Source organism: Eptesicus fuscus, chromosome 19 (assembly GCF_027574615.1).
Source record: "Eptesicus fuscus isolate TK198812 chromosome 19, DD_ASM_mEF_20220401, whole genome shotgun sequence".
NCBI classification, from domain to species: domain Eukaryota; kingdom Metazoa; phylum Chordata; class Mammalia; order Chiroptera; family Vespertilionidae; genus Eptesicus; species Eptesicus fuscus.
Genome location: NC_072491.1, coordinates 35,698,271 through 35,711,985, shown reverse-complemented (window position 1 = coordinate 35,711,985; position 13,715 = coordinate 35,698,271). Strand labels below are relative to the sequence as shown.

The following is a 13,715-nucleotide window of genomic DNA, read 5'->3' as shown; positions in this document are numbered from 1 at the left end:
GGGAGTGTGCAGGAGGCAGCTGGTCGATGTCTCTCATCGATGTTTCTAGCTCTCTATCCCTCTCCCTTGCTCTCTGTGAAAAATCAATAAAATATACTTTTTTAAAAAATTATATATATATATAAAAGTTAACCCGTTTTGTGGCAGCTTTTCAGTCTTTTATAGCATAATTAAAGATCAAACGTTTCCCAAACTGATATCTGTAATACTTCATATATAAGACATGAGAAGTTGCTTTTTGCACAAACTTTAAAAATTAAGCCAAATTATTCCATGGTCTTAGTTTGCAATCATATTAAGCACTGATTATATTTCATCACTGAAATAAAACTGCGTCTATACTATGTGCTCAATTAAATGAAAAAGTTAGTGATACTGTTAAGACACTTTTTTTTTTAATCAATTCCAGAACTGGTAAAATCTATGTCATTTCTAACAGTGATATATGCCACCAAAAAAAGGGGGGTGGGAGGGGTTTGAGGATGGCTGAAGGGGGTTGATGGGATAAAAAAGGGAGCATATGTAATACTTTCAATAATAAAGATTTTTTTTTAAAGAAGGAGAAGTCTAACGAAGTGATTGGGGAAATCATACTCATTCAAAAGAGAAAATAAAAAGTAATTATACTTATCTATTTATCTATATATCTAATCTATATCTATATCTATATATCTATATCTATATATCTATATCTATATCTATATAAAAAGGCTAAGCAACCATCGCATCCGAAACAACAGAACGGATGACCGAACAGGCTGTGTGGGGCAACCAGGCTGGCGGGGGGGGGGGGGGGGGGGGTGGGTGTTAGTGATGGGCGACCAGGTCGGCAGGGGAGTTAGTGAGGGGTGACCAAACAACTGAGCAGCAGGCTGCGTGGGGCTACCAGGCCTGCAGGGGGGGCAGTTGGGGGCAACCAGACTGGCAGGGGGCAGTAAGGGGAAACCAGGCTGGCAGAGGGGGGCAGTGAGGGGCAAAAAGGCTGGCGGGAGGGAGCAGTTTGGGGCGAACACGCCGGCAAGGGGTGCAGTAAGGGGTGACTAGGCTGGCGGGTGGGGGGGGGCAGTTAGGGGAGACCAGGCCGGTGTGGGGGGGCAGTTGGGGGTGACCAGGCCAGCAGGGGGGACAGTTAGGGGTGATCAGGCAGGCAAGCAGTTAGGAGCCAGTGGTCCCAGATTGTGAGACGGATGTCTGCGGATCGGGCCTAACCCAGTAGTCGGACATCCCCCAAGGGGTCCCGGATTGGGGAGGATGCAGGCTGAGCTGAGGGGAATTTCGTGCACTGGGCCTCTAGTCTATAATAATAAAAGCATAATATGCTAATTAGATCGGACAGCCAAATGTCCTTTCAGACAAAGCCACGGTGGCTGTGAGGGCCAAGGGCAGTAGCAGCAGTGGTGGGGTGATGGGGGCAGCGCTTCCCCTTATAGGCCCAGTCGCCTCCTACAGAGGGAGGCCAAACTGCGGCTTAGGCCCACTCCCTGCCGTCAGTAAGACATAACCTGAGGGCTCCTGGACTGTGAGAGAGGGCAGGCCGGGCTGAGGGACCCCACCCCCATGCATGAATTTTCGTGCACTGGGTCTCTAGTGTATACATATAAAGAGGTAATATGCTAATTTGTCCGTTACAGTGTCACAGTCACAACCAGTCTGTGGGCGGGGACAGGGGTGGGGACTTCTGCCCCCAGCGCTAACGTCACGCCTGCCTGCGTGTGTCCTGGCCCAACGCTGAGGTGAAGCTGCCTGCCTCCATCCCCAGCTAGGGACGTGACACTGCCTGTGTGCATCCCTGTTCAGTGCTTAAATGACGCTGCAGGGGGTGCTGGGCTTGACGGGGGACCTCAGGCTGCACCCCTCACCGAGCGGGGCTTGACGGGGGACCTCAAGCTGTGTCCCCCGCCCGGCAGGGCTTGACAGGGGACCTCAGGCTACATCCCCCGCCCAGGCGCCGGGCCAGGGGACCTGAGGCTGGCCCTCCCACCCGGCGCCGGGCCAGGGACCTGAGGCTGCACCCCCCCACCCAGTGCCGGGCTGGGGGACCTGAGGCTGCACCCCCCACCCAGAGAGGCTTGGCAGGGGTGAGGCCGGCCACATCTGGGTCTCCTGCATTTTCGAAGTGTGTGCGGGTGGTGGGTGGGGACTTGACTCTAGGTCCCGTGGTGTGCCCCAGACTCTGACAGGAGTGAGATTTAATATACATTTTACTAATTTTCTTTCATCTCTGACACTTCTATTATAGAGAAAGGGCAAGTAGCAATATTAAAATATTTCGTCTAATTAATTCCCTTCTAATGTGCACAAATTTCGTGCACCAGGCCATTAGTCTTTTTATAAAAGGCTATTTCATACCTTTTAAAAAATTACCAAAAAGTAAGAGAATAATTCTCAGTGGGGGGAAGGGGGTTAGGAATCAGGTGGAGGGGAGGGGAAAAAAAAGAGGAACACCTGTAATAATCTGAACAATAAAGATTTATTATAAAAAAAAAAAGAGAGAATAATTCTCTATTATCAGACTAGAGGCCCAGTGCACGAATTCATACACAGGTGGGGTCCCTCAGCCTGGCCAGTGATTGAGGCCTATCAGGGGGCCAGCCGGCTGGGGGGACAGACCACGGGAGGTTGGCTGGCCGCTCTCCCCATCAGGGCCCGGGGCGAGGGGCTGCAGGAGGTCGGCCAGCCGGCAGGGAGGGGCTGTGGGAGGTTGGCTACGGAAGTGCACTGACCACCAGAGGACAGCCCCTGCATTGAGTGTCTGCCCCCTGGTTGTCAGTGCGCATAATAGCGACTGATCAACCAGTCATTCCAGTCATAACCATCACTTAGGTTTTTATAGCCTATCTAATAAAAGAGTAATATGCAAATTAACCACTCCGCTACACCCACAAGCCACGCCCGCCAGCCAATCAGGAGCGAGTATGCAAATTAACCCAACCAAGATGGCTGCGGCCACAGAGAGCAGGAGAGGGGCTTGGGTTTCCCCGGCGGTGGAGGAAGCCAAGCTTTCCGCACACCCTGGCCAGCCCAGGCCTCCGCTTAAGGCTACAAAGTTTCAATTATAGAAGATAAATAAATCCCCTGCCACCACGGAGCAGAAGGCTTGGCTTCACTCCAGGCTACAAAGTTTCAATTTTAGAAGATAAACAAATCCCAGATACCAGGGCCTCCAGTTGAGTCACCAGGGGGCATGGCCGGCCTGCAAACCACCATAGGACCCTCGCCCAGGCTGCCCCACACCCCAAGGAAACCCCTACCCTGATCCGGGACACCCTTCAGGGCAAACCAGCTGGCCCCCACCCATGCACCAGGCCTCTATCCTATCTAATAAAAGAGTAATATGCAGATTGACCATCACTCCAACACACAAGATGGCTGCCCCCACGTGGTCAAAGATCCTGCCCCCATGTGGACACAAGATGGCCACCACAAGATGGCCAGCAGGGGAGGGCAGTTGGGAGGGACCAGGCCTGCAAGGGAGGGCAGTTGGGGGCGATCAAGCCTGCAGGGGAGGGCAGATAGGGGTGACCAGGCCAGCAGAGGAGGGAAGTTGGGGGCAAACAGGCTGGCAGGGGAGCAGTTAAACATCAATCAGGCTGGCAGGGGAGTGGTTAGGGGGTGATAAGGCTGGCAGGCAGAAGTGGTTAGGGGCAATCAGGAAGGCAGGCAGGTGAGCAGTTGGGAGCCAGCAGTCCTGGATTGTGAGAGGGATGTCCGACTGCCCGTTTAGGCCTGATCTAAACAGGCAGTTGGACATCCCTCAAGGGGTCCCAGACTGGAGAGGGTGCAGGCTGGGCTGAGGGACATCCCCCCCCCCAGGTGCACGGATTTCGTGCACCGGGCCTCTAGTATATAGATAATTTTAGTCCAATAGTTTAATCATATATGGATGTATAATAGTTTAATTTTTTTTTTTAATATATTTTATTGATTTTATTACAGAGAGGAAGAGAGAGGGATAGAGAGCCAGAAACATCGATGAGAGAGAAACATCGATCAGCTGCCTCTTGCACACCCCCTACTGGGGATGTGCCCGCAAACAAGGTACATGCCCTTGACCGGAATCGAACCTGCGACCCTTCAGTCCGCAGGCCGATGCTCTATCCACTGAGCCAAACCGGTTTCGGCAATAGTTTAATTTTTAAAACTGAAATAGTTGGGGGTAAGGACACATGTAACACCTTAATCAATAAAGAAATTTAAAAAAAAAAACCTGAAATAGTTATTGTAACAGGTTTTGATTTTTTTTAAATAATGAAACCTATTTTGCAAAATGAACCATGAAAATGATAAAAGTAGTTTTTGCTTTCTTAAAATGTTCATTTAATCTGACTCTAAGTTGTATGATTCTCCAATTTGAGAGGATTTTCTACTGATATATCTCTATAATAAAGTTATTGCTTATAAACAAAGTATTTCTTTTAAACCACTTTATTAATATATTCTGTTAGATGTGAGTTTTTCATGAATGAAACAATGTTAAGTTTGCCACAGTGCAAGTGATCATACAAAATTATCTATCTCTGTGGTCATTCACACTGTTCCATTAATGAAATGATCAGGGTATCACACGAGAGTGTACTGATTGTTGGAAATAGTTATTTCCTCGTATAGTTATATTATTATGAATGGTAACATGAAATTATAGTGGTAAAGTGAAATCGTTAGAGATCTAATGTAAAATACGTATAATTACTTTAAGATACACAGATGGCTCGGTTTTGGGGGATTTCTTTTTGTTTTTTTTTTAATCCTTATCCGAGGATATGTTTATTAATTTTAGAGAGAGGAAGAGTGGAAGTGAGGAAGGGAAGAAGGGGGCGAGAAGGAGGGAAGGAGAGAGGGAGGGAGGGAGGGAGGGAGGGAGGGAGGGAGGGAGGGAGGGAGGGAGGGAAGAGAAATATCGATTGGTTGCTTCTCCCATGTGCCCCAACTGAGGACCAAACATACAACCTAGGTAAGTGTCCTGACCGGGTATCGAATCTGTGACCTTTCGGTGTATGGGATGACACTCCAACCAACTGAGCCACATCAGCCAGGGCTGAAGGCTGGCTTTAATACACTTAGTAATAGATATAACCTGACCAAAACAATAATTACAAATACTGCCACAAGACACAATTTTTAGAGTTTGTGTTAAAATACGTCATTAAACATATATCTACTTTATAAGCCTACTGAGCTGATAAACCCCATCCCCCACTGGTTGGTCCCTGTGGTACATGGTTATTGCTTCTATTCAGACAGATTAACAACTTACAAAGACAAAAAAAAAAAAAAAAGGCCATTTCAGTTGTTGCTGAAATGTGCACTGAGTAACATAAGCATGGAATGGGAAGGACAACTCAATTAGTCAAATACCAGTTAAGGTGAAGTCAGTGCAGGCAAGGGAACTGACAATATGGAATTTTTGAAATATGATTTAGATGCCATTACTGACATGCATGGATGACTGATGGGAAGTTTGAAAAAGAAAAAGCCACTTACTGAAAGCTCCAGCAAGGTCCTGTCCTACCATGGCTATTGTTAGTAGTGGGGGAGGGAAAAAAAACAACAGTGAAAGGAATATAATTTAATTTTAAATCAAGGGCATTGTAAAATTTTAAATTAACGTTGGTGCTTACTGATTTATAAGTATTCAAATTCCTTTCAGAAAGTGTGGAAAAGCATTTCATTCAGAGCAAAAACTCAGCAATAGTATTGTATTTTTACTATTTTAAGCAGTTTAACGAACATTTTATGCAATTTAAATGATCTAAAATCCAATTATATTTGAAATATTTTACTGAAGTAACTTCAGATAATTTAAAATATTCTGACAATGTAAAACTTCACTAAGGAAATTGATTCATTTAATAAAATAAAAAAAGGAAATATACAAAGCATGTTCAAAATACTTAGAATGAAATATTTAAAAAATTCATTTTGTCCGCATGTGACTCTTCATAAAAAAACACACTGGTACGAGGATGCTCTCAGTTTCTTGCCAAAAAGAATGTAATAGTAGCCCTAGCCAACTTGGCTCAGTGGATAGAGCGTCAGCCTGCCGACTCAAGGGTCCCAGGTTCGATTCCGGCCAAGGGCACATGCCTGGGTTGCGGGCTCAATCCCCAGTGGGGGTCGTGCAGGAGGCAGCTGATCAATGATTCCCTCTCATCATTGATATTCCTCTCTCTCTCTCCTTCTCCCTTCCTCTCTGAAATCAATAAAGAAATATATATTTTTTTAAAAAAGAAAAGAATGTAATAGTAAATAGATTCAGTCTATTTTACTACCATTTGTTTATAGCCAAATACAAAATATGTATTCTTAAAATGAACACAGTAAAATACTAATCTCTAGCTTTTTTCTTAGACTTACTTATTCCTTTTTTTTTTTTTTCAGCCAATTCCTACCATAGTAAGAAAAACTGAAAATATCAATTCTATATTTTAAAATGATGACATACAGTGACACCAGTTAGGCCAAGAAGTGTACCTGTATAAAGAACACTAATCTGAAGTATGTAGCACTCAAATATTCTAGACAAGACTCAGCCACTAATGTTTGAATATTGATGCTTTCTATTCATGACACACCAAGAATAGGAGTGAGGGGTCTGGGGGTGAACAGGAAAAGGGAGAAGAGCAACAAGAGGGAGGAAAATGTGTATGTCTCTCTCAAAATAACCTAGGAAGTAAGAAACAGTATGCCTGGGTCCAACTGTGATTCCCCAATTCCACACTTTCTATAGTAGTATTTACTCATGTTGGACTTCTAGACAGTTCAAATACATTCCACATCAATCAAGCCCCCTGAATGAGCCAGAAAAATAGCAAAAATGCATTTTCAATTGTATTACTCTAAATTGCATCCTTTATATTTTGAATACTCTACATTTTTAATATTTCTGATAGATGTATTAAAAAAAAAAACAGAAAATACAGAGTAAAAACAGCATATTTATAATAAGTAAGTAGCAGATAAAATACCCACTTTAATATTGATGTTTAATTTGAAAAGACTCAGTATGCAACAAAACTGCCTGGAAGTAAAAGTCTCAGTATAAACAAATGTCTTCCACTACATTCTCAAGTGACCAATATTTCTCTTACTTTACTCCTTTCCTTATGATAATCCATCTCTTTTCAAATGCAGCTCCTGTACTAAATCTAACAGGTTTATTCTACTCATACCCTTTTCAGTGACTGAGAAAGTGCTATTTCCTTCCCAGGAAATGTACTTGGTTCTAGTACTTCAGCCTGACTGTCAAGGAGGATTTGGGTTGCTTGCTACCAGAAAATGCTAGATTATCCCCATGTCCTGTTACGTCTCTAGCTACATGAACACAACTATTGAAGCAAGGTCTTCTGCCACTGGTTTAAGTAGATAAATATGTAAAAAGAAAAAGTGAATGGAACTGAGCAAATCAGAAAAAAAATTAACAAGCCTTAGTTAAAACAATAGTTATTTGAAGGAAGTTCAATGAACTGAATTCTCAGAAATTATGCTGGAGAGATTCATTATCACAGATTTCTTCATTTTGATTATTATTTTTTAAAGCCTATTGTTTGATCAAAATTACTTATTAAAAATTTCTAAGCTGTCAGTTTCTAGATTGATACACAAAGATTTTGCCAGTCCATTTGTAAGCAGGACTATAGCACAACAATGAGCAACCTGTTAGTCAAACTGAACACTAATTGCTACCACTTACTTAGGAACAGGTTTTTGTGTGTGTTTTTTACTACTATCTACCAGGAAGAGTGATTTATGAATATGACATAATATCATATAAGCTCATAGGGACACTTTTGAACTTTTGAATGATGAGTTAAATTTATCTTCTGCATTTTATATGCCAATCTATTATTTTAAATTGGTATAGATATCTGCTGAACTTTATATTCTTAAATGTTGAACTAAAAGGTTTTGTGTATAACTCTTGTGTGAAATTAATGAAAAACAAGAACAAAGCATGTCTAACACTATACCAGCAATAAGGAACAAAAGCCCAAATCAAGAAAATAGCAATTTACCTGCAAGCAAAGAGTGGAGCTGCCCCTGATTTGGTGCTAAAAGAGACTAAGACCTGACCATTCAAAAGTATTCCTAAATCAGTGTTCAACTATTACCTCATTCAGAGAACCACAATTACCTCTGTCTTAACACAGTTGTTGCCAAGGCAATACTTCCCAAAATTAATGCTAAGCTTTAAACAAAGGATGGGGAAAGCAACTTAAAAGGCATGCACAGAGACATCTAAAAATAAACAAGAGTGACAGAGTGGCTATCCAAAGAGGAAGGTGTAATAACTCAAGAAAATAATGGTGGAACCCGAAACTCCTAAAGTAATATAAGGCCTACCTTCGAGGTCACCTGGGAAGTAACAACTGCTTGGCTTCTTATGTGTTTCTAAATCCTCACATATGTATTCTTAAGAAGGGTAAATGTCTTAAAGATCTTGAATAATCACTTCTCAGAGGAACTAAGATTAGAAAGACTTTACTATGATTGATAAAAATTCTCTTTCATTTTATTGATAGTAGCATTGATAGAGGGAAAAGTTTTACAAATACTAGTAAAGCTATTTTGCCTATTTACGTATGTTCCTAATACAAACACTAATACAAAAAATTTTAAATATATAGTACCTGAAACTGAACTCTGGGACACTGGATCAGAGATAAATTAGTACCAATTTTCCGTACAATACTTCGAGATGAACCATATGGCTTCCCAGACCAAAGTACCTGAGTAAACAGAAAAAAGAAAAAAACACAAACGTTTAATTACATGACTTATAATACTGTTAACACAAAGCCCTAAACAATTAATTGCATAACATGCTGACGCATTAATTATAGAATCAGAATGTCTAAATGTTATGGGAAATAAACTAATACTTCTCAATTTGAAAAAAATTATAAAATAATACTTCATTTAAAGTAAAAACGTCATTTATTTTCATACTGTTCTGCAAAGGAAACACTATTTTACCTCTTCTGCTATACTTTTAGTTACCTAATTTTACATGCACATACATTTTTTAAAACTATGAGCTACTTTACCTATAATGACTTTTCAAAAAAAATCCAAATCAGTACAAAGTTCAGAATCTGAATTTGTACCATGCAAGGTAATGCATTTTGTTTGCTACACAAAAACACTTGGCCAAGGGTGAGCAGGGGCCAAATTCCAGTTGCAATACATTTTCTTGTGAAGTCTTGTTCCCAGGGGAAAGGACCCTTTTTCTAATTTACAAAAAGGTACTAAATGGGCTAGTGGTAATCCTAAATGAGCAAAATTTTCCCAGACGAAATCATAATACACAGAGGATGTTGTGCTATCCTTAAAGTAAAAACAAAAACAAACCCCCAAAGCAAAAAGCAAACAAAAAAAACACACATGTAGAATGTTAAATCATTACAAATTGTACCTTGAAACTTCTCCCCACGTATATGATCTTTCCTTAAAGAAAAAAACTATCCATCTGTTTTGAGTGCTACACTTGAGAGCCTAGACAGAAGAAGAGGTAAAGAGAGGTAGTATGCTATTAAAAGCAATTTAAAAAGAAAAGAATGAGATTGATATGATTATATTTCATTCATTAAACTTTAATATTCAATTATATCCTAAAATTAAATAAATAGTACCAAATCAGCTGAAATGTATTTTAAGCAATGGACACCGATCCCTTTTTAAAGTCACTCCATGGATATTCTAATTTAAAGAATGAAATTACTCTAATATAAACAGTATGGCCAAGCAATAAATGTTATTGCAAACAGTGGTGCCTCCAATACATAACCCAAAGTAGACCTTTACAGCATTCTAAAAGTATGCACAAATCAAAACGAGCATAGAAGAAATCTGACTTCTTAAGGTTTTTTTTTTTTTTAATATATATTTTATTGATTTTTTACAGAGAGGAAGGGAAAGGGAGAGTGAGTTAGAAACATGGATGAGCCGAAACCGGTTTGGCTCAGTGGATAGAGCGTCGGCCTGCAGACTGAAAGGTCCCGGGTTCGATTCCGGTCAAGGGCATGTACCTTGGTTGTGGGCACATCCCCAGTAGGGGGTGTGCAGGAGGCAGCTGATTGATGTTTCTCTCTCATCGATGTTTCTAACTCTCTATCCCTCTCTCTTCCTCTCTGTAAAAAGTCAATAAAATATATTAAAAAAAAAAAAAAGAAAGAAACATGGAGAGAGAAACATCGATCAGCTGCCTCCTGCACGCCCCCTACTGGTGATGTGCCCGCAACCAAGGTACATGCCCTTGACCGGAATTGAACCCGGGACCCTTCAGTCCCCAGGCCGACACTCTCTATCCACTGAGCCACACCAGCTAGGGCAGATTTTATCAACCAAGTCCAATTTAGGGATAACAGTGTAAGTTAAAGTGAGGATCAAGGGGTAATATACAGTATATGATACTTCTGGCATCTGCCTCAGCTGTTATGTGATTCTCCTCAAGATGTTCAAAGTTTCACCTGGGTGAGGTCCTGTAACCTACAACTAGCTACTATAACCAATGAAAACTATAACTCTTGCTTTGGAAATATAAATTTAAAAGATGGTACAGATTGAAAAATTGGTCAGTAGAAAAACAAGACATCAATATTGAAATATGAATATTAAACAAAGAATATGAGGCAAAGTTACCCTGATGCTTAGAAAAAAATTACCTGTAGTTCAGGAACTCAAATTATGCCTACCAATGTTCATATAGGGGATTATCACAGGATTACTACCAATAACACACAAGGACTAAGAGAAGAAAAAATATCTCACTAAAGGACAATGAGAAGCACTGCAGTTTTACAAGGTCAAGAAAAAATAAAAACATGGGCAAGTAATTCTAAAACAGTATTTAAGCAAACTCTTTACCTTATATTTGTTCATAGGTCTTGATCTTTTAAAAATAAATCCGTAGGGCAATAGTATATATACCTTTCAGTCATTTCTCTTCTCGTCTTTTATTTAGTCACAAATCAAAATTCTATGTTATAGGAGTAGAACACTATGCATCACAATATGACAACTACATAGAGTCTAAAGCAAATCTCTTGTCCCTCCAGTAAGCAAAGAACTTAACTGGAGATGAAGAGGACAAAAGCTAACAAGGAAAATTTTAGAAAGGATTTGCACGGTCAGGAACTAATATTTCTGCCAGCTTTTAGCATTCCTTGCTATGGCATGCTTCAGGACTGTTTCAACTACTATTACCTTCCCATCTGCTTAATATTAGAAGGAAAAAAATACCAGCGGCTTCTACAAGAGAAGGTGAACAAAGACTGAGCTTTTATTTATAAGGAATAAGTAGACTATTTAGGTTTATACTAGTACAAAGTTAAAGGAAGTAAAAGAGCAGATTGCTTTATGTGATTATTTTTTCAAGTATACAAAGTAGACTTAACAAAATGTTGTTCTCCTGTTACTTGTGAATTGCATAGCAGTTAGCACTAAGAAATATGAAGTGACTATGTAAGCTAATGACTGGAATATTTAAAAAGGAGAAGAGCCATAACCTTTCCCGGATTATAGGAAAAAAGTGAGCAGTTAACTTCCAGGAACTCTAAAACTAGGCTTTTATTTTTTCCTTTTCAGCTTTCACGGAGGGGGAGAAATTGTAAATGGCTATGAAGAGATAACGAACAGATGGTATTGAAAAGTCACCATCTGTACCCTGGGAGGCTGTATAGGAGTGCATCTCCTACCCTAACAGTGGCTGAACTGTCTTGTCAGTATACTTGTTTGGAGAAGGAAAGACTTTCTCTAAAGATAAACTGTCATTACTATTTTTTCAAATGTAAGAGAAAGGGCAGGGAGAAAACTGTCATTACTAGACAAATCAATGTCATTAATAAGAATTCAATCCCATTAAGAAGCAATTAATTAATAATTTATAAGAACTACTGAAAAGTAATCTAGTAATGAATTTCTGTGTGTGTGTTTGCATGTCTGTGTCTAGTAATGGCAGTCCATAACATTTAGCAACAGTGCTGAAAGTGATGACAGCAAAGAGAAGGATGACACAGGAAAGCAATTTGGTGTTTTAACATTGTGAAATGCTATTGTAGATATGTTGAAGTGTGAAGCTAGAATCTGAAGCTGTCATGTGTCTCATCATAATGACTGCACTCAAGTTTTATGTGGTAATTCATTTGTTATAAACTGGTTTAATTTCCACTATTATTTGAGACACACCATTTAGCAGGAAAAAGTATAAATTTAATTCTAAACTAAGATGTTTTTCTCAATATATACCATTTTTTAAAATATATTTTTATTGATTTCAGAGAGCAAGGGAGAGGGGAGAGAGAGAGATAGAAAGAAACATCAATGGTGAGAGAGAATCATTGATCAGCTGCCTCCTGCATGCACCGCAATTGGGATTGAGCCCACAATCCGGGCATGTGCCCTGACTGGGAATCAAACTATGACCTCCTGGTTCATAGGTCTATGCTCAACCACTGACGCCACACCAGCGGCGTTCAATATATACCATTTATATATAATATTAATACAAGGGTTCTTACTTCTGGGGCTCACATATCCCTGAAATTACATGCAAAATAGTGTGCATATACAACATTTTACTGGGAAGAATGTCAATGCCATTATAAAATTTTCAGGGAGTCTAGGACCAAACAAGTGAAAATTCTTAATTCCAAGAAAGCCAAGAGAAAATTAAAAGTGTGTGCTGAGGAGAGGGGGGTAGAGATAAAGATGAAACTCTTCTAACAATTTCAAAATTCTCAAATGAAGGTAACATTTCCTTCAGTTTTCTTCCTTACTCTGAACTCCTAGCTACATTCATCTTCCAAAGAACAAAAGAAAACAAGGGTACAATTTTTAAGTATTACTGGAAATATACATATTTCTAATACAAATTAAATATTTGCTATAACTCTTTTCAACATAAAATACTGAGATTAATCAAAATCACATTAACTGCATCTTATTCTTTAGGTCTCTATTTTAAAAATATTTTTGCTTAAGGACATAAATATAACAGACTGAGAAGAAAGAGTGGAAAGATGTGAATATATGATTTTAAATTCAAACAAATTTTGAGGCAAACGGAAGGTAGTGAAGGTCTTGGCAGCATATAGGCCTGGCTTTCAAAGTACGCTCTTTTAGAAAAATAAATGTAAATAATTTTATAATCCAATGTCACCCCCCAATAAATTCAATAAAATAGTGGGCTCTATCACTTATTGCTGGTATAAAGCTGGCCAAATTATTGTTCCCTCTATGCTTCCAATTCATCATCTATAAAATGGGGACAATATCCACTTCACGAGTCTATGAGTATTAAATGATTTAAGATTGCCTATCTAATAAAAGAATAATATGCAAATTAACCATCACTCCGCTACACCCACAAGCCACGCCCACCAGCCGATCAAGAGCGAGTATGCAAATTAATACAACCAAGATGGCTGTGGCCACGGAGAGAGCAGGAGGCTTGGGTTTCCCCAGCAATGGAGGAAGCCAAGCTTTCCGCCTGCCCTGGCCTGCCTTGGCCTCTGCTTAAGGCTACAAAGTTTCAATTATAGAAAATAAATAAATCCCAACAAAAATGGCAGCAGCCACGGAGCTGGAGAGAGCAGGAGGCTTGAGTTGCCCCCGGCGATGGAGGAAGCCAAGCTTCCGCACACCCTGGCTGGCCTAGGCCTCCACTCAAGGCTACAAAGTTTCAATTATAGAAGATAAATAAATCCCAGATACCAGGG

The 13,715-nt window shown here is 40.2% G+C and overlaps 1 protein-coding gene across 3 annotated transcripts in view; it reads right to left on the bottom strand.

Annotated features, from left to right (window-relative positions):
- MTFR1 (mitochondrial fission regulator 1) overlaps window positions 1–13,715 on the bottom strand; it is a 56,980-nt gene that overhangs the window by 19,792 nt on the left and 23,473 nt on the right. For 2 of the 3 annotated variants that reach the window (XM_054708313.1, XM_054708312.1), the window contains one exon: window positions 8,628–8,726. In XM_054708313.1, coding sequence (XP_054564288.1) covers window positions 8,628–8,726 — 99 coding nt within the window. Of the gene's footprint in view, window positions 1–8,627; window positions 8,727–10,863; window positions 10,894–13,715 lie in introns of those variants that run through there. The other variant, XM_054708314.1, reaches the window with a different exon arrangement.